General features: G+C 41.7%; 1 protein-coding gene and 1 long non-coding RNA gene across 3 annotated transcripts; both read right to left on the reverse strand.

Moving 5' to 3' along the window:
• Window positions 1–565: 565 nt before the first annotated feature.
• Window positions 566–3399, reverse strand: LOC146760046 (uncharacterized). The gene is made up of 4 exons (XR_014948175.1): window positions 3101–3399; window positions 2386–2484; window positions 1655–1859; window positions 566–1577 (listed from the first exon to the last, which is right to left on the reverse strand). It is a non-coding gene; the product is annotated as an uncharacterized LOC146760046 (long non-coding RNA).
• Window positions 3400–3823: 424 nt separating this feature from the next.
• On the reverse strand, window positions 3824–14507 carry MMADHC (metabolism of cobalamin associated D). 2 transcript variants are annotated; one of them, XM_015869108.3, is made up of 7 exons: window positions 14387–14507; window positions 12798–12942; window positions 12357–12574; window positions 10203–10308; window positions 9363–9493; window positions 6611–6697; window positions 3824–6007 (listed from the first exon to the last, which is right to left on the reverse strand). In XM_015869108.3, the coding sequence occupies exons 1-7, from the start codon at window positions 14393–14395 to the stop codon at window positions 5813–5815; spliced, it is 891 nt and encodes a 296-aa protein (XP_015724594.1). In that variant the 5' UTR covers window positions 14396–14507; the 3' UTR covers window positions 3824–5812. The 2 variants fall into 2 exon arrangements, with proteins under 2 accessions (XP_015724594.1, XP_085409073.1); XM_085552947.1 differs by lacking the exon at window positions 12798–12942.
• Between the last annotated feature and the right edge of the window lie 3725 nt (window positions 14508–18232).

The raw sequence follows: 18232 nt of genomic DNA on the forward strand, positions 1-18232 counted from the left end.
GGCCTGACTGACCCTCACAGCTCCCCCACGCCACGTCTGCTCTTTGAATGGTCATATTGCACCTGATCTTAAAATAATACATCCTCCCCATGCAGCTTAACATAGATATCCTCATTACAGAGCAATGCTGCATTCAGCACAGCCTGAAGAGCTTTACTGAAACAATCCCTCATTAATCAGAAGGCACGGCTCCCCAAAACCTCCGGCCCCATAAGACGTTCATGTTTCCCAAAGCTCTCCCAGCCTGCCTGGTGCAGCACTTCCCTTGGAGGCGATTACTTTCCAGCTGAAGCATAACACCCAGCTGCATGAAATTTCAGTCTCATAATCCTGTTAGCACTCTCTCTCTCTCTCTCGCCAGAGCCCGCACTGATCAGAGCTTTGTGTTTGTGCAGCTCCTGAAATAGCAGCCTGAACCTTTGCTGGAACACAGAGCAGAATGGCACTGCCAAGGGGAAATGCTGCTATTTCAGAGGCCCTGCAGCAGATGTGTAAGCAGAAGAGCTAGCGACATAGCTGGGGATTTTTGTTTTTTCAACCATTTCTTTAGCATTAAGCAATAAGATGAACACACAGAAAGAATTTAATGAAATGAATCATCCAAAAAATGCATGAAAACTCATTAGAACATAATGTGGGAACGATGGTATCTGCAGCACACCCAGAACTGCTGCTCCTGGCACACAGGCTGCACCAGCTGCCCACCCCATCACCACGCTCTGCCCTCACACACAGCACTGAGGAAAACATACGTAACTCCTGCAGGGAAGCACAGCAGTCTTGGAAATAAATGCAAACATATCAGTCCCACTCTAAGGTTTTAATTCTACGGAAATTAGAAAACAACTTGGTTCAAGACATTCCAGATTCAGACACCACTATACCAGTCCTGGGCCCCCCTGCAATGAACTTCTATGGCAACTTTATTTTCAGAGCTAAGCACATCTTAAAGAGCACAACTTAACAAATGTAGGGGTGCACCAAGTACCCAACCACCTCAGGAGCTCAGAGGAGCTCTGGGATAACTGGGATAAACCAGGTCAGGCTGGGCACAGTGAGCACAGCTGCAGCCCAATGAGCCTATTACCCACCTGTGTTCCCTGATAACCAGTGGAGACTTTTTCTACTTAACACAACATAAAAACTTTTGAGCTGTTTGGGATGTGACCAAGAACAAACTATTCTATGGCAGCCACATACAGAGCATCCATACAGCAAGGTTAGACCTCGCAAGAGAAAACCCACATGTGCCAAAAGCAAACTGTGTCGCTGAAAGATATCTTAGTGGGAGATGTAAGCAGTGCTGCACGCAGCCCCCAGTGAGGACTTGCTCTTGACAAAGCACTGTCAGATGCTGTTGTTCCCTTAGAAACAAAGAGAACTATAACAGGGCAGGATCCTATGAAAAAGCCAACACATGGCTGTTCCTGCAGCTGATACAAACTGTTGCTGTTGTCACTGAGCAGCTGCTGCAAGCCTCGGGCACAGGGATGGATGTGCATATGTGCATGTAGCTCCTGGGCACCTTCCAGCTGCACAGAAAAGCTCCTCTGTGTGAGTGACAGCCTGCACGAAAACTGAGACACAAAGCACATGTGCATGGCGAAGTGCAGCCTTCCTTGGTGCATTCAAGTGTGATGAGCCGTACCCTTACCTGGTGGAAATTAGCTCTGCCAGCTCCAACAAAATGATGCAGAACAGCCTGCTGTCTCCTACATTAGCAACACAACACCCAGGTGGCATCAGTGCAGCAATCTCAGGTGTTGCAGATGTCTCTGATTGATGGGGGAAAGCTTTTGGGCAGCAGCTTCAGTAACAGGGTCAGACACACAGCCCATGATGTCAAGCTAAATACTACGCTAGAAGCACCGCAATGAAAATACAAGTTAAAGCACACACAATAAAAACAGCTATTCAGACAAAACACAAATTACATAAATTGACTTTGCATAAGAAAGTCCCCAAAGCACATGGAAATTGTGCAGAAATATTCTTCCTAACAAAATAGAGCACCAAAAAACAAGCATGAGATATTTCATTTGGGATTGAGGGAGGTACTTCAACCCCCAATTATCCTCTCACCACTTCACATATCTCCTCCATGAGCCAGCCTTTGACATCCCTGCTGCAATACTAACAAGCCATCTCCAAACTCAAGTGCTGTTATCAGTGCCTATCAAGCATGAGCTTGGGAGCAAGAGCAGGAATTCATTTAATACACAATTGCCTTTTAAGTGTGAAAAAACTACGGTTTAACTAGCTACCTAATTTCTCAAAGAGTCAATTTCAATAATAAATATGCTGAATATCTGAATTACATTGCATAAGATCACCTCCTTATCTGAATCCATCAGATGTTTCAGAAGCTTCAGTTGGGACACGTACCTTGACAACCAATTCCATCCAGCAGCCTTCATGTTTCCTTCAGTCCAGCAGGCAAACCTCACAGAGACCTGCCCTAGTGCTGCCTGAGGGGAAAGCAGACTAAAAGAACATGGTGAGTGTTCTCTGAAGGGAACGCACATTATATTATACACATCTCTCAGAGTATAAGAATTGTATCACTACCCCATACTACATTCAAGTATGCAACTCATTCAGTCTAAGGAGGCACTCTCGGACTTGCTCTACCCTTACAGTGGGGAGGGATTTACCTCCTTGGTCCCCACATAGAGGTATGGGGGTGCAAGACTTAGGGACGTGAAAAAGACTAGAATCCTGGCCACCAGTGAAGACCGAGGTGAAGAACTCATTCAGCACCTCAGCTTTCTCTTCATCTGTTGAAGCCATTTCTCCTTTTAAATTTACCAAAGTAGGTACGCCCATTTTGGCCTGTCTCTTCTGGCCAATGTACCTGTAGAAAGTTTTCTTATTGTTTTTCACGTCCCTCGCCAAGTTCAGTTCTGCCTGCGCCTTGGCTTTCCTGATCCCACGTCTGCAAGTTCGGACGGCATGTTTATGCATTCCCCCCCTGCTATCTACAAGATTTCTGCAATTAGTTTAGCCTGACTGGGCAGAACCCTTTTAGAGCCAAACAAGCTCACAGTCCAAGTTTTACATCTGTTACTGTGACAAAGCAGCTTACATCTCGCAGCCTTACCTTTCTGGATCAGCTACCTGGAGCTGTCTAATGTTACAGCCGTGCTTCCCTGCATGTATATGAACCAGGCAATCTCTTGTTGAGTGACACCGCAATTAGCAAGAAAGGGCAACAAGCCTGCAGTTGAGATGGCAAGTCAAAGAAAAAGGGGCCTTCTGCCCCAAGAGACACCTTCGACCCTGTGGATTACTTTGAGCTCTTCAATTCCAGCCAGGTGGCTGCTGGTAGAAGGAGAACAGGGCTCTTTACTTCACAGCAGCGTAGAACTTCACCAGGATAACAGCTCACATAAGATTCTGCTAATTAAGACAAAATACAACTCCAGATTATTTCTCAACTTTAGTACGAGTTACTTGAAGACACTTTTAGCACCGTTTTTATATCTTAAGGCACTTGGCAAGTACTTCACCTATAACACTTTGTATTAGCTTTCTGACCAGTACAATTATAGACCTTAGGCCCATTCACTGCGTATGTTAATGCCTGCAAACAACTACAGTCACAGCACTGCTCGTGATGCTCAGCCTCACTTTAAATAACTTGAGTTCACTGACAGAACTCATTCACCCTTCACTAAAGGCACCAAACTTTACGAAACCCTCTCCAAAACGACAAGAACTTCCCCCAAAACACAAATCCTCACTAAGAACAGATGTAACATTGCGTGAAATCTCTCTCCATTTATTTACCATAGAAATGACCTCCATTTGTGACGCTGAGAAGTGTTTTGTTTGTTGCTTTTTTATTATCAGAATTACAGCTCATCACACTGTTTTCCAAACCCTTTATTTCACAGTAGCAAATTAATATACAATAAATCTCTCCTGATAAGAAGGAAGGAGAACTGGAGAACTGGAATAGTTCTAACCTCTTTTGAGAGTTTTAGTAAGCTTTTCTGTACAAGAAAATGTTAAGTTAGAAAAATACCCACAAAATATCTCCCCTAAAATTCTAGCATGAAATACTATCAGTGATGTCCAGGCAGAATTCACACTGTTTTCAGTGAGGTTTTTTCCTGTAAAACACAACAAAAACACAACCAAACACCACCCCCCCCAATTTTCCAGCATGAAACTTTACAGGGTATGAACTCAAACGGGTGTCCCAAGTTTAATTCGGATAGCTGCCTGAAGATGCACCTCATTTCGTTAAAGAAAAATAGAAAGGCAGGTACAACAAAGTCACTTGAAGAAAAGGAAAAGACAGCACCAAGAGCCTTCAACGCAGTTCAACTATGTGAAGCATTTCACAGAAGTTTCCTAGTATTTGCCAACTAAGTCCTCAGGCACTTGGTAAGGGAGGCTGGTTCTAAGCCTACTAAATAATGACAGCAGAAGGACTTTGGTGCCTAACTGGCTTAGAACCTGAATAAGGAATAGAAACAGTGCACAGACCCAGAACAAGTGTTAAGCCTAACAATACTGGAGGAAAAAAGCCATGGTTACTAAAATCCCAAGCTACTTGAAAGGAAGCTAAACTTCTGAACTCATCTCCTTGGCAGCTACTATCCAGACTAAAGTTCCATTACATTTTGACTGAGTCAAGACTGAAAGATCCCTATTGTTGCATAAACAGCTACAGCTGCGGTATGTTACCAAACAGCCCTAAAAAGTGAACAGAGCAACATTAATTACCTAGTTTATGTAGCAAGGCAGCTGACAGCTTTGAAATTTCAGATGTCTTAAATTTTCCTCACTGTTCACTCCAGTAACTTCAATTGATTTGAAGGTTTTTTATGTCGCCTGAAGAGACCAACTTATTTACAGAAACCTTCCTGCTGAAATGCTTTCTATAATTGATTGTAATTACAGCAATTGATCATAATTGCTCTTTGCTGAAGCATTTTGAAATTCCAGAGATAAATCTCAGTTGCATTCAAGTAAAAGAAAAAACAATGAGGGTATCCAAGCATTGCCCTATTATCTTTCTTTTTTTGGCCTGCATCAATGTATTTAATGACCTTAAAAAATTCCAGCAGTAAGTTTAAATTACATTTACATATATAAAATGGTTATATATATTTAGCTAACACTGAGAAAATAAAATCACAAGCAACATGAAGACAAAAAGATGAAGAGATGACTGATTCTGGAGTTAAAGACTTTTTACTGTGTCTCTGGATGTAGCAACAACATCAACACTTCTCTAAAGAAGCACAACTTGCAGTTAGAGAATCCTGAAAGGATAACTTATTCTTTTTAGAGCAATGAATTAGCCCAGTATTCACTGCTACAATCTTCATTAAGTTGTATATTATGGGAGAATAGTACTATTATTTGCTCTTCCCCCCCCCCCTTCTGTTTTTGCTAATAACTTACTGCTGTAAGCAGTCAAAATTCCTAGAAAATTCAGTGGCATCAAGATTTTTAATGCCAAGAACACAGACTTGTCAGACACTGAAAGACAGAACAGCTGATAATATTGAGTGGCTATGCAGATAGCTGTGTACTCAGTCAACTAAGTTTGAACCCAATTAAAGAGGAGGGAAACTCACAGCTTAAAATTCATGTGGCACATACAAGTATCTGTTAAAATAGTGTCAAATAACATTTCAAGTCACACGTGATGAGCACAGCCATGAGACCAAAATAAATAGCAGGTACTTTATTACCTAAGATTATTTCAAGTGCGGTACTTCCTGACAACACTTACAAAGAATCACCAAGTCAAAGAATGCCAAAGTCACGTGGATCTGTGAAACCCTGCTGACTGTTAGTTTCCACTTAGTTTCCTCATGATAGGGCTGTCAGGTTCAGCGTTAGTGAAAATACTTCCTACAACAACATGAGTACCCCAGATGTTATGACGAATAACTTTGCAGCAGCCAAGGTCATCCACAGAGAATCCAAAGTGGCGGTAGCGTTCATCTGTTTCAAACAGAGTGTTGTTTGTGTAAGGTCCAAAAAACTAGGTGGAAAAGAAGAGAATTTTTCATGTTATTATTTGGAACATTTTGTACCACGAGGGTTAACAGATCAGTAACAAAGTTGTCAAGTTTTTTTTAAGTGTCAGAATTACCTCTTTTTAAACACAAAAGGAAAACGCAACAACAAAACTAAATCCAGAAATACCAACTACATCTGTTGGAAGGAACTGTACGTGCAGTTTTGTTGGAGACATCTACAGGCAGAGCACCCCGACTGTACTTATAACCCACACTTAAGGGTTTATTAGACCTTCAACACAGACAGAGGGCATTTCAGCATGCCTGAATGTCTCTTAAGTCAGGCACACAAAACACCTTCAGTGTTATCAAAAAATTCTGCTGCTTCTTCAGATATTACGAAAAAAACCTCCTATAAAACAGCAAAATTAAGACATGTACCTTTCCAACCAACTAAAATAAGGTTCGCTATGATTATGTTCAGGTATGTGATTTCTCCTACAGTAAGTTCCCAAACAAAAATGCTTGTACACATGTGCTGGAAAAAGCTGGATTTAATCTATATGGAAGAATTCCAGTACCACTACTAGTTCAGACAGGAGGGTTCCACACAGCACGTAACTTACTGCCAGTCCTGAGGAAGGATCAATGAAGTCAGCCCAGTAGCCTTCAGAACAGATTGCATAGCAGATTTCCTTGGCACCATTAATGAACTTAAAAGAAAAATAAAAAAGGAAGGAAGATCAGAACTGTTTTACATCCAGGCAGATACACAGATAGATATACATAGATCAGAACACACAAAATATACTGGAAGTGAATTCTTGTTCTCTGCTAGTAAATGAGAGATTTGGCACATTTTCAACAAAAATATTAAGATATTAAGGCAATCAAAACTAATGGCACATATTAAGTTAGTCCAATCATACAAGGTTTTAAGTGTTCCTCCTGTCAGTCAGTAACGTATTAACAGCTTGTGCATGGAATAATGTAATTACTCTGATTATTCATGCAGATTGCACTCATACCTGCTACTCTCTCTAATAAGTCAAGCATTACTTCAACAGGATTACAAGACTCACCTGAATTCCACAAATCTGATGCTAAAATAGCACTATATACTTATATAAAAATACAGTTTTGCTATTAGGTCTGCTCTTAGCTTGCAGGAAAGTACCAGGGTAGTGCTGGCAGTACAAACACACAACTGCAAATGATTCTTGCAGAACACTTGCTGTCATGATGCTGAACTAAAACAGTTTAACTACCTGATTTTATTTATTTAACACCAGTCTACGCCAATTCTCTTGTTGTACTTGACCCTTGGTCTTGATGAACAACGCTTTCACTATTAGACAATCAAATTTGAATTGTTTACAACAGAAGATACCAGCTGTTGTTTATGAAAATGTCATTTCACATTAAGTAACACAGCAAGAAGTTCCCTACTCTCTAATGCCTCACCACAAACCTCCCTTTGGAGAAAAATCTTAGAGAAGTCACTACATTTTTATAGCAACTGAGCACCTAAATTTAAAGCTGACATTACAACACAGGGCACAAGAAAATTACATCACCTATAGATTAAATAGCACATTTTCGCACAGATGAATAAGAACACAAAACCTTGCTTATGTGATTTTTATCACCTAGATCTGCATTTCCCAAACCATGTTAGGAGGGTGAACAGGAATTTATGGAGTAACTTCTTGAGAAGTCAGCAAAGGTGAATATGAACCCTCCCCCCAAAGCCTCAAGATACACGATGACTCTAGAACTGACCATGTGCTGAGGAAAGCATGTACAGGAACAAGAATCTGAACAGCAAAATGCACTGATCTGGAGAAAAGTAGAAACAGAATTCATGTAGCTCCCTTGAAATGCAAAGGAATTTCCCTAATCTCATAAAAAGATGTGCCTCTAACTTCAGAATAAATTAATACTTTATTCATTCTCATTTTGTTGCCTGACAAGTTTGAGGTACAAAGATAATTATTTTTACTTTGCCTCATCTTCTTAGAGATCCAAAATAAGGAAGTTTATCCCTTATAGTAGCCAGTTCTACACCTTGAGGCCTGATGGCTCTGAAGATTAGCTATACGTGTAAGTCAACTATCTGAAGGCAGCATTTAAAGCATTACATTTCTGATACAACACTAGATCAAAAGATGTACTGTAACAAACCCACTACAAGCTCGTAGAGTGGCATTGGTAACCACTTGAGATTCACCACTGTAAACGCTTAGACCTGGCTGTAACTAATCCTCATTACTTTAGCACAACTATCTCACATTAAATTAGTATTTTCAATGTAACTTCTAACCATTTATGAAGCAAACAAACAGACCATTTTCCTGTGAATTTGCTGTTAGTAACCCTTAGGCCAGGAGGTTACAGCTAACATCCCAACACTCCTACAGTGACTATATTAGACTTGACAGGGAGGTGCACAAGGAAGAAAGATGCCAATTAACATATAATTAGACCAGATTACAATGCCAAAGATCAACAGACCATACATAATTCAAAGAGAACACCACACTAAAACGAAGGGAATTTTAATTTGCATGTAATTTTATGTTGATACTGCAGACTGCTTGTTTCTTTTAGTGGTAACCCAAACACTGCTTTCTACAGACCACACCTGCAATTTATGAGACTGCAAAGGGCATTAAAAGCTGAATCAGACCCTCAGCACATAGATGAAAATCTTATCAGATTATTTTCTTTAATAGTTTTAGAAAAAATTACAATACATCAAGATGTTGTATTTTAAGGTGCCAAGAAAAAGAAATGCCAGCAGCGGCGAGCAGTGACTCCTGCTGGAGGAGGTACAAAACAGAATGAGAAACAAAGCTATTTTCAGAGAGACATCTAGTGGCAAGAGAGCATTAAAACAGCATTCATGAGGCTGGTTAGCACTGGATGCAGTTACTGATATCCAGTCTAAGAGATGCAACTGCTACCAAAATGAGCAACCACTTCTGTAAGTGAGGATGCACAAAGTCCATGCTCGAATTTTAATTACACCACCAAAAAAAGAAAAAAACAGCAGAAAAATCCTACAAAATACAGTGTACTGGAGTGGGAATGAGGTGAGAAAATACTTGCTGCCCTTTAGCTGCAAGACAACCGTGTTTAATGTGTTGCTTTACCATTTTACAACACACAGCTGGCTCCACCTGCTATAAAGAATCCAGTTTTATGAGAAATTTCAAGTGGAAGAATAAAATGGAGTTGAAAAGATGTAACCATTTTATCAGACAGAACATGCAATACGGTATATTCCTACCTGAGCTAGAAATAAACCAGAATATACATATAATACACAGAAGATTAATCTACAAAGATAAAATGATACTTATGTCAACTACTTACATTTTCTAACAGCATTTCTCTCTCATCTTCCACTTCTTGACTCCATACAGTCATATCGTTTTTAGTCTTCTGGGTAACAGTCAGTACCGTTAAATGGTTGGCATTCACTTCTGGAAACATTGATTCAAAGTCTGAAAGAGAAACCAGGATTTTATAGCTTGCTCTTAAAGATTTTTCAGTTTTAGATAAATTATCAAACCTAATTGAGAACCTTCACTTCATTCATTTAGATAAGAAATGTGAAATGCCCACACTGCTTCACGGAAAGTAGTGTACATTGGTAAGGCCCTATGAACAGCTACTTATGGACTGGAATTTGCTATTTCAAGACCTCCTCTTTAACTGCAAGTTAATTAAGGCCTCAGTATTCTGTAAATTTTAGAATATGCAAACAAGTAACTCTCTGCAAAAAGATAATACCTAGTAAAATTGTTCATTTTGAAATGAATGAACTCCAGTTGACTGCATGAGGTGCACAGATCTGGTTAAGCAAATTTCACACACATTCATTTCTTACTTCAAACCCTTCAGTAGAAACATCCCAGATCTGCTTCTGACTGCTCCTAGGACACAAAAGCACTCACAAAAAGGGCCGAAACCATTATGATTCTTCCACTACATCATTTATGAGAGCAGAGCACTAAGTTCAGCATGAAACTCAAAGCACCACCGACAGCAAAATTTCAGCCTTCGTTTTACACGCCCTTTTCTTTTGTGAAATACAAACTTCGGACATGTTCTATGAGGTCAATTTCACTAAAGCCTTTTACTCTACATATTTTTACTTCTAAGTTTGCAGTTTGTTATGTAATCATCCAAAAAAGTTAACCTCTGCTATACCTTTCCGTAACAGCTCAGGACAAGCTTGTACTGCACATTCCACTTTTGCATTTTCAAAATACGTTTCAGCATTATTTACTTGCTGTTTCTGTTGAACATCAGAACCCTGTAGAGGGAAAAAAGAAATAAAGATCACTTTTCCTACTCTTTAACATACAGCAGGAATAACATCATGTAGTAGCACACCAGACTGCATTTTTGTGACTGTGTGCCTACTGATACACCCAGGAAGTCTCACAGAAAGATGATGATTTGCTATTGCTTACAACTCATTTTAACACATTAAAGTTAGAACAAGTACACACAGTCTATTATCTGAACAGAAACTCCAAACAGCACCATCCAAAGCCTTAACCAATAGAGAAGCTTTTGAAAAGTACCCATTTGAAGCAATGGCCTGCAAGCATTTGATTCGTAGCCTTTAAGACAGAACTGTTACAGCTTGAAAACCAGAACTGTTTCCCAATAATACCAGTTTTATTTTCTGTAGTTTCTATAAAAAAAAATCTTATTCTTGGGGGTACATTAAAAATCCAGCAGATACAGTCAGATACACAGAATTTAAGCTTATAACATCATTAAGAAGGTACTTAAAGCAGCTGCCAGCTTTGGGATAGTAACTGTTAGGTAACATAGGTGCAGAATCCTTAGAAACAGAACACACAGCATAACTAACTTATTTTTAAACTCCTATATATGAACAGTGGTAGGCAGAAAACAGAAAACAAACACACAGACCAAAACCAGACACTAACTGCACTTCAGTACACACATTCCCACTTGTATTTTGCATTATGACTGTAAAGTTGTTGGGACAGATCAGCTGGTATTTCAAGCCTGACAAATCATTCAGTTATGCTGCCATACCATTTCTTTTCTTCCTAATCACTGGATGTTTCCCTTACAGAGAATGGTAATGCAATGGCTGATCTTGATTTCTTGTCCACTGCTCCCATTCTATTCAGCTAAAGACAACTCATAGCACACACACTTACCACCTACACTATAATTAAGAGGCTACAACCATTTTCCAAAGAGCTATGCCATATTTTCCCATTAATAGGTCGGTAGGTTCATTTATATTAGTTTTATGCAAACAGAATTCCTCTGACTGTTCAAGCACAGGAACCTGAGCTTCAGCAGCACCACACTTTTCACCTGCCTAATGTAGCAACTCATGTGAGGAGTTTGTATTCAGTCCAGATTTGGGTCTTCTCTTGAAGTAGTTCAGCATTTTCACTATCTAAGCACTGCTCATGGATTCCTGAGCAACACTGGTATTAAACAAGCTGATTCTTGTTAACTGCCTTCTGAATATCAGTTGTGAAATCTTTCCAGTTTCTCCATTCCACCCAGTCAGCAGCAGGTGCATCGATGACTTTATTATACAAGCAATCCTTCTAGAATGCAGACATGCCACCAATACACCTGGTTTGTGTTAAGTAAACCAAAGGCTAGGCTTTTTTTGTTGGCTTTTTAACTTCAGTTATGATTCATACACACTGAAAACAGACTTTTGGGAACTCACCAGAAACCTACGTTACATTTAAAAAGAAAACACTACACAGCACTTTCACAACAGAGATTTACTAGCTGACTCCTGAAGTCTGAACATGTCAAGAACTCAGAGATTGGAAAGCTGAGTCAGCAGCTGGTAGCAATAAACATTTATTGAAACAGTCTGAGCATGCAAGTCAAACTAGCAATTAACAACCTGCCTGTCATTAACAAGGCATCTGAGTGGCTACAAGTTTTGCCACTGCCAAAATGTATTCTCATATTGAGACTTGAGGTTGAGCTACATTGGTCTGCTTGTCATGTCTGAACTCCAGGGGAGTCAGAACTAAACCGGCAGGTTTGAGTACACTGTCTAAACTACGCAAGGCCAAATCCATTCAATGAAATACTTAAGTCAGAATCTACTGCTCTTATTTGATAAAAGGTGGTGACACTTTGCAAGCAGTACATTTTGATACTGAAGTTTTCACACATCCATGTAAGTCAAAGTTGCTACACAGGCTTCCTTACCTCACCTGAAGTTCATCTTTCAGAGCCAGCTGAAATATCAGCAATATCTTTTTACAGAAGGAAGACACAATGATTACATTTCTCCTGGACGAGAAACATCAGCTTTGCACAGAAGCTTGTTCTTACCTGAAATTCATTTATGTATTGTGCCATTACAAATTCATGCCTTTCATTCGGTGAGGGCTCTGCTAATATATCAGGCAGACTCTTTGAGGCTTGGCTTTTCCTCTGAGCAGCAGTACCATTCAGGTGACAGTCAAAACCAATATTACCCGGCAACTGGAATCTCTGGTCCTGGGGACCAAACGGACCCATTACTTCATCGGGCCATACAGTTCTTGGACCTGTAAAAGTCAAGGCCTTGCTTTAGTTGTAGTGATATTTAAAAAGGAATTAAAAAAGAGAAAAGCCCAAATATTTTTATTTGATCACAATCACAAAACCAAGGCAAGCAGAACACAGTGTCCTGCCATAATAAAGACACACTCCAGAATTCCTAGTTTTATATGGAGCGTACAGTTCTGATTAGCACATCAATTCAAAGAAAATGAATTTGCTTGTTCTTACATAAATCAGGAGGTGTAGCAGCAACATGAGGCTCGTCTGAGCCAGAGGAACCTGCTGTAGAAAAAGCCTTGGGATTTACAACTCTTTTGACTAAGGAATAAAACCCTGGGAGGTAGGTGACCAATCTTGCTCTGTTACAGAGCACCTGAGAAGACAAAAACAAAAGCAAGTATTATATACTGCTAACAGAATTACTAGTTTAAGCACAGTTCTGTATATCATAAAACTTCACTCCGTAATTAAAACTGTAAGTTAACTACCAGCAATTATTTCTATAACATAGAATTTTAACAATACATTATTAATTTTTAATCTTTTCCTAGCGATAGCTTTCTATGCAAAAGAAAAGCCTTGAAAGCACTTAGTGAAAGTCCTTGTAGCACCACTCAAATGCTCTGAGTTATAGAGGTACAAAAATAACGCATCCAGCCTCGTTTCCACGATCACCGCAATTCAATCGTGATCAGAAGTGCTGTTAATTGAGTGCTGATATCCACGACCTCTGCCTTGAAAGCTAGCACAAACATTAGCTGGTCCACATACACGCTTCCTAAAAGACTTGTGGAGACACCAGATAATAACACTACAGACACATCTCGTATCTTTCATCTAGAAGCACACATATGTGCATACACACGCTTCTTTGGCAGCAAAGCAAAGGATTCAAGGAGACATGCATACGAAAGCAGGTGGGTATGGTAATTTCTACTTCTGTATTTTGCACTTGAAATCCATAAATATTTAACACGTGCAAAACTTAAGCTAGTGCAACCAACGTTAGATTCGCAAATTCAGCACATTCACATATTTATAAACAAGCATTGCTGCAAACAGATTAGTTCAGCACCCCAGGCAAGCTGCCAACAAGCCATAAAACCTTTATGAATTCTGCTGCAATAAACCAGCAAATCTGCTTCATGCCACGGCCTTATGCCATCAACATCACTATCAGCTCCTATCAGAAGCTGATTCAGTCAGCTCTGAAACCTCATGACAGGAACAGGCTGCCCAAGGAGGCTGTGGATGCCCCATCCCTGCAGGCATTCAAGGCCAGGCTGGATGTGGCTCTGGGCAGCCTGGGCTGCTGGTTGGTGACCCTGCACACAGCAGGGGGTTGGAGCTGGGTGAGCATTGTAGTCCTTTACAAACCATACATGACAGGACACCCCAAGCTGGAAGGGACCCAGATAGACCCAGTATTGTGACACAGCCGTGTTGATCCTGCTCAGTCCTGCAAATATTTACACACCTGACACTGCAGCACTGAAAAACACCCCAGAGACCAAGGTTTTACAGCGGCCTGTGGGGCAAAACGACACCAACAACGGGTGCTGCCCATCAGCCTGTATGGCAAAACGAGGACAGCAATGGGCGCTGCCCCTCAGCCTGAGAGTCCTATTGAACTCACGGCATTAAAACCAGAGCCAGGTGCCCCTCCACCCTCAATCCAACCCACCACAGCAACTGGTTTCGTAAACCCAGCCGCAAGGAGGAGGATCCCGATCCCCTTTCAGTACGGCATAGCGGGGTACGACTGGGGCCCACCAGCACCTGAGCCGCACCCCCCGCATCAGGCCTGGGTTACTCACGTTGGCCATGGCAGACACTCAGCCACCCCTCGCCCAGCGCTCCGGCTCCCCCTGCAAGAGAAGCGAACTCAGCGTCCCCTGATGCCCCGGGCTGCTCCCCCGCTCCCCCTCACACGGCAATAAACCCAGCACGGCCCTTCCTACAAAATGGCGGCGGCCGCTGCCGCCCCGCCCTCACCCCATGGGCTGACAGACCTGAGCAGCCATTTACTGAGCCATAGATCAGTGATGGGGGTGTGCAGTACCGCGTCGGGCCCATAGGGGGCAGTAGTGCATCCTGCAGGCATTCAAGGCTGGATGTGGCTCTGGGCAGCCTGGGCTGCTGGTTGGGGTCTCTATGGGGGGGTGTTGGAATCGGGACCCCCAACTAATAACAGCACCTAAGGGGGGGCACGGAGGGGTCTATGGGGGGGGGGAATGGGGGTGAGGGGCTCTATGGGGGGCACTGGGGGTTGGGGGGCTCTATGGGGCTCTATGGGGGGGGTCTCGGGGTGGGGGCCTCTATGGGGGGCCAGTGGAGGTGGGGGGGCACACAGCAGGGGGTTGGAGCTGGGTGAGCACTGTGGGCCTTTGCAACCCAGGCCATTCTATGATTCTATGATGTTTATAAGCAGCCCTTCCTCCCCAGCCCCCAGCTTTTGGGATCTGGGGTGACATTTGCTTGTCAGCCCAACCACTGAGCAGCCCCACTGCCTATATATCACCCCTGGAAAGGGAAGGGGGAGAGCTTTGTAGCCAGCTGAAGACTCAGTATTTTGTTTTCAGGTGCCTTTTTTTTCCATCCTTCTTCCAATATTGCGATTTAATTTAGATCGTGAGCTCTTGCAGACGTGCAAACTGCTGTGCATGCTAATGGAACAATTTAAATGCCTGAATTAAAATAGTCAGGGGAGAGGTGCCCCAAACCTGATCTCCTTTAAAGCTAATATAAAAGAGCTGTATCGCTGTTTGCTTCTGCAGGAGAGGGAAAACATGCAAGCTGCACTGGAATATGAAGATTAGACCCTTCTTTCTTATATTTTTTTGCCATTTCTTTGCTGCCTGTTCAAAGCAGTGATGTTGGCTAAGGGAAGTTTAATCTCTTGCCTTCAAAACAGAAAGCTGAGTGTTCAAATCACAGCTTAATTTACCCTGTTGTAATTTCATATGTTATTAAACATCTTTCTGGACAACATTTGTTTCTGCTTTGCAGCTGGGTTGCTAAAATAAACCAGTTCTAAAGGTCTGAATGCATAATAGACAAAAATAAGAGCAAGAAAGTATTTTTTCTTGTTAATAGTAATAATAAATAATATTCAGCTCCACAGTGCCCTTACTTTAATAAATTTCTGCTTTCTTTTTTAAGAGCATGTCAGAATTCAATTGCAGACAATCTTTTGCATTAGAGGAGTACAGCATTGCAATTTTCATGTTTTGGATTTTCTTCATGGGGAACATTTGCTCACTCTTGCCAGCTATTTGCTCACACTTCCCAGCTATGAATTCAAAGCTAGCACTCTTAGTTCTCATTTGTGTCTAAATTAAATATTCATGCTGAAGCAGAACTTTGGGGGAAAAAAATAATCCTAGAGAAACAGAACTTTAACTATTTGCAGAATGCCATTTGTTTGGTCTAATAAGAAAACAGTCTGGATTACATTCAGTCTGTATTGACTTGTCCTCAAGCAATCCCCATTTTCCCTCTCTCCTGGGTTAGCTCTTCAAGATACTCCAATCAATCAATGAGTTATCATCCCCCGAAGTTTGTGGCCTGAATTCATAAACATTAATTTCAATAAAGTTTCTACTTGTATTCAAAGGAGACTATGAAATCAAATGATCCAATTACAGATTTATCAAATATTAATCATGAAAATCTCCCAGATCTTTTGGAGGCCAACATTCTTCTTCCCTGGTGTCAGGAAAGTAATTAGCAGCTGGCTTTGATTAAATTCTTCCCTCGGAGATTACTTTTCTCAGTTTGAGAAAGGAATGCAGACACGATGATACCTAAATCCTCATTTCAATTGTTTTATTTTTCTTTTGCTGAAAAAATACATGCAGGTTCTATTAACTGGTCACTTGTTCTTTCTATGAAGACAGGAGAATCTCAGCCTGCCCAGGAAGCTGGAGCAGGTTTAATGATGATACCTGCAGTGCACAGCCTGGCTTTCCATGCTGAGATGGTCTTGTTCCTTCTCAGCCTGCTGGTTGGTGTCAGTGGCTTCTCGGTGGTTTGGACAAGATGTGGCCTGGGAAAGAGTTGTAACAGGAGGCACATTATGGGAAACTTCCCAGTCAGTGCTCTGCTCTGCCCAAAAACCTGAACTCCAAGCCCTGGCTGATGTTCACCATCTCCAAACCTGCTGGATTCTCTGCTTTGCAAGCAGAGGAATCAGAAATGCCTCCAAAAAGCAGTTTTGGCAGCTAAGGAAAGCCAAGGATGAATCTTCAGCTCTTCTTACCCTTTCCCGGACCCAGGAAAGATGAAGAAACACTATCCTTGGTGGTCTGCATTTCTGGGGTTGGGCTGGAGGCTTCCAGACATCCAGAATGGAAATGCTGCATTTCCTGTCATCAGGTGCTTCTGTTCTTATGAAAATCAACAGACTTCTCACACAAACATCAAATGCTCCCAGCTGCTTTAGCATCTGTGAGCCAGCCAGCACCTGCACGGGTATGGCTGGATGTGGTGGCTTCAGAATCTGCTTGGCTCCATGATACTGCTGGCACTGCGTGCTGCCTTGAGTTACAAGTGATGGACCTCCATTTCTGTCCTGTTTGTTGATACAGAAAGCCCTGTTGTGAGACCTTCTGTTCTCACTTTTCGGAGCAACAGAACTGTAATCAATACCTCTCCATCCTCATCTTTATTCATTAGCTGGAAGGTTAAATATTTTTAATCCCATTCAAGCAGAGGCCGTTGGAATTTGTCCACGAGCATTAGAGTTGCAGCTTTATGCCTGTTTTCCCACAGCCGGGGTTTCATCCTTTATGTTGGTCCTTGCTGCTTATATGGCCCAGTGCACCTTGTGCTTAATGGGGTGTAATTCATCTGGAGGCATCAGAATGTACCTGACTGTGAGAGCAGTAATGTTTCAGTTGTAGGCGCTTATCTTAATACTGCAGAAGCTTGTTAAGTGGTCATAAAAACAATGAGACATTCTTTATTCCCATTGTACTTATATAAGAAACTCTAAAAAGCACTGTAAAGTATCTCCGCTCTGTGCAATGATGAACTGGGCCGGTGCTTGCAATTTACCTAATGGCATCCATTAAACTTCATTAGGACTTTGTTAAACTGCAGTTCAGATCGTTGACATTGATTTTTGATCTCCAAAACCCGCTCGCAGCAAATCTGTAACTGAGCATACCAAAAGCCAGCCTGCTCTTGGTCTCACTGCCATTCCCCCATGCCTCAAATGCATTTCATAAATGAGGGCAGGGGGAGGCGGAGGGTCCCCACCTGCAGCCCCTGATGTTAGGAGAGCTGTGGGTCTGCTTGCAAGGCTCAGCCCTGCACTCCTGCTCTTTGCATTGATGCACTTCAGCCATCCCTTTGCATCACCTGTGTGTGTCACTGCTCTGCAGAAAACTTCTCATCTTTCAGTTCTAATTCAGCCTCTTCATTTATTCGCTTAATTCCCTGCATTTATTTTTTCTTGAATGTACAAGTGTGGCTCACCCTTCACTTGCCCTGCTAAGCCCTGTGTTTGAAATGAGGAGTGTCTGTTCCTGAGTGCTAATGAAATAGTGGTGAAGCAGAAGGGAGGAAAGGTTTTAACATACTCTTTTTCTAGAAAAGTAAACATCCTCTGGCTATAGGAAGGGTAAACTTCCCCTGGAAATGTGTGTGTTTATATGAAC

This window comes from Coturnix japonica, chromosome 7 (genome assembly GCF_054131305.1).
Source record: "Coturnix japonica strain WE chromosome 7, WE-NBRP24, whole genome shotgun sequence".
Taxonomy (NCBI): domain Eukaryota; kingdom Metazoa; phylum Chordata; class Aves; order Galliformes; family Phasianidae; genus Coturnix; species Coturnix japonica.

What these genes read in the sequence shown, in the direction of transcription:
- MMADHC (XM_015869108.3), bottom strand. An exon ending in GAGAAATGCTGTTAGAAAAT is followed by an intron (nt 6,698 to 9,362) that starts GTAAGTAGTTGA and finishes TTTTCTTTTAAG; the next exon opens with TTCATTAATGGTGCCAAGGA. An exon ending in ATCCTTCCTCAGGACTGGCA is followed by an intron (nt 6,008 to 6,610) that starts GTAAGTTACGTG and finishes TTTTCCACCTAG; the next exon opens with TTTTTTGGACCTTACACAAA.